Source organism: Colobus angolensis, unplaced genomic scaffold, assembly GCF_000951035.1.
Source record: "Colobus angolensis palliatus isolate OR3802 unplaced genomic scaffold, Cang.pa_1.0 Scaffold67, whole genome shotgun sequence".
NCBI lineage: Eukaryota > Metazoa > Chordata > Mammalia > Primates > Cercopithecidae > Colobus > Colobus angolensis.
Window position 1 is genome coordinate 7,862,938 of NW_012120376.1, and position 1,412 is coordinate 7,864,349.

Here is a 1,412-nt window from a genome sequence, read left to right on the forward strand (position 1 = left end):
CTTATTTGCTATTTCAAGAACCTGTTTTCTGCCCCCCACCCCATGCCCCAATCTAACTCCTTTAAACATAAGCAAGGACCCTCTTTTTTTTTTTTGAGACTGAGTTTTGCTCTGTCACCCAGGCTGGAGTGCAGTGGCTCGATCTTGGCTCACTGCAACCTCCACCTCCTGGATTCAAGAGATTCTCCTGCCTCAGCCTCCCGAGTAGCTGGGACTACAGGCATGCACCACCACGCCCAACTAATTTTTGTAATTTTAGTAGAGACAGGGTTTCACCATGTTGGCCAGGATGGTCTCAATATCTTGACCTCATGATCCACCTGCCTTGGCCTCCTAAAGTGCTGGGATTACAGGCAGGAGCCACCATGCCTGGCCAGCAAGGATAGTCTTCTTTGCTCACTTACCTGATTAGTAATGTCGTAAACCACGATTGCAGCTTGGGCACCCCTGTAGTACATGGGGGCTAAGCTGTGATATCGCTCCTGCCCAGCTGTGTCCCAGATCTCAAACTTGACTGTTGTGTCATCTAGACAAACGGACTGGGTAAGGAAGGCCGCTATGGATGAGAGAATGGAGGGGAAGATGCTGTAAGTGGGAGGATGAATGTGAACATCCCACTCCCCTTTAAAATATAACTGCCCTCACACTAAGACCAGTCACCATCTAGCATACTCAGCTACAGGAAAAGGTTTCGAGTTCTCCTTACATGTAAGTCTTGGAACCAGGATTAAGACTGCCCTTGACTAAGTCCTTCCTGCCAGAAATGTCACTGGCTAAGGAATGGGGGTACATCATAAACTAAGAGGGATAGAAGAACTGGCACTTATAGGCGTCATCTTTCTTCTAACCAAAATAGGAGAATAACAAATGACAGACACAATAGCTTCAGATAAAAGTCATGTCAAGAATTAATTAGAAGATTGGGCCAGGCACGGTGGTTCATGGCTGTAATCCCAGCACTTTGGGAGGCGGAGGCGGGTAGATCACCTGAGGTCAGGAGTTTGAGACCAGTCTGGCCAACATGGCGAAACCCCATCTCTACTAAAAATACAAAAATTAGCCAGGCGTGGTGGTGGGCACCTGTAATCCCAGCTACTCAGGAGGCTGAGGCCAGAGAATCGCTTGAACTTGGGAGGTGGAGGTTGTAGTGAGCCAACATGGCGCTACTGCACTCCAGCCTGGTCAACAAGAGCGGAACTCTGTCTCAAAAAACAAACAAAAGAATTAATTAGAGGATTGGCTGGGCGCAGTGGCTCACGTCTATAATCCCAGCACTTTGGGAGGCCAAGGCAGGTGGATGGCTTGAGGTCAGGAGGTCGAGACCAGCTTGGCCAACATGGTGAAACCCCGCCTCTACTAAAAACACAAAAGTTAACCAGGCGTGGTGGTGGACACCTGTAATCCCAGCTACT

At 48.9% G+C, this 1,412-nt stretch overlaps 1 protein-coding gene across 1 annotated transcript in view; it reads right to left on the reverse strand.

The window, feature by feature from the left end:
• Positions 1–1,412, reverse strand: part of RAB5B (RAB5B, member RAS oncogene family) — a 29,805-nt gene that overhangs the window by 8,617 nt on the left and 19,776 nt on the right. Inside the window, exon 3 of the mRNA XM_011926145.1 lies at positions 405–556. Coding sequence (XP_011781535.1) covers positions 405–556 — 152 coding nt within the window. The remainder of the gene's footprint in view (positions 1–404; positions 557–1,412) is intronic.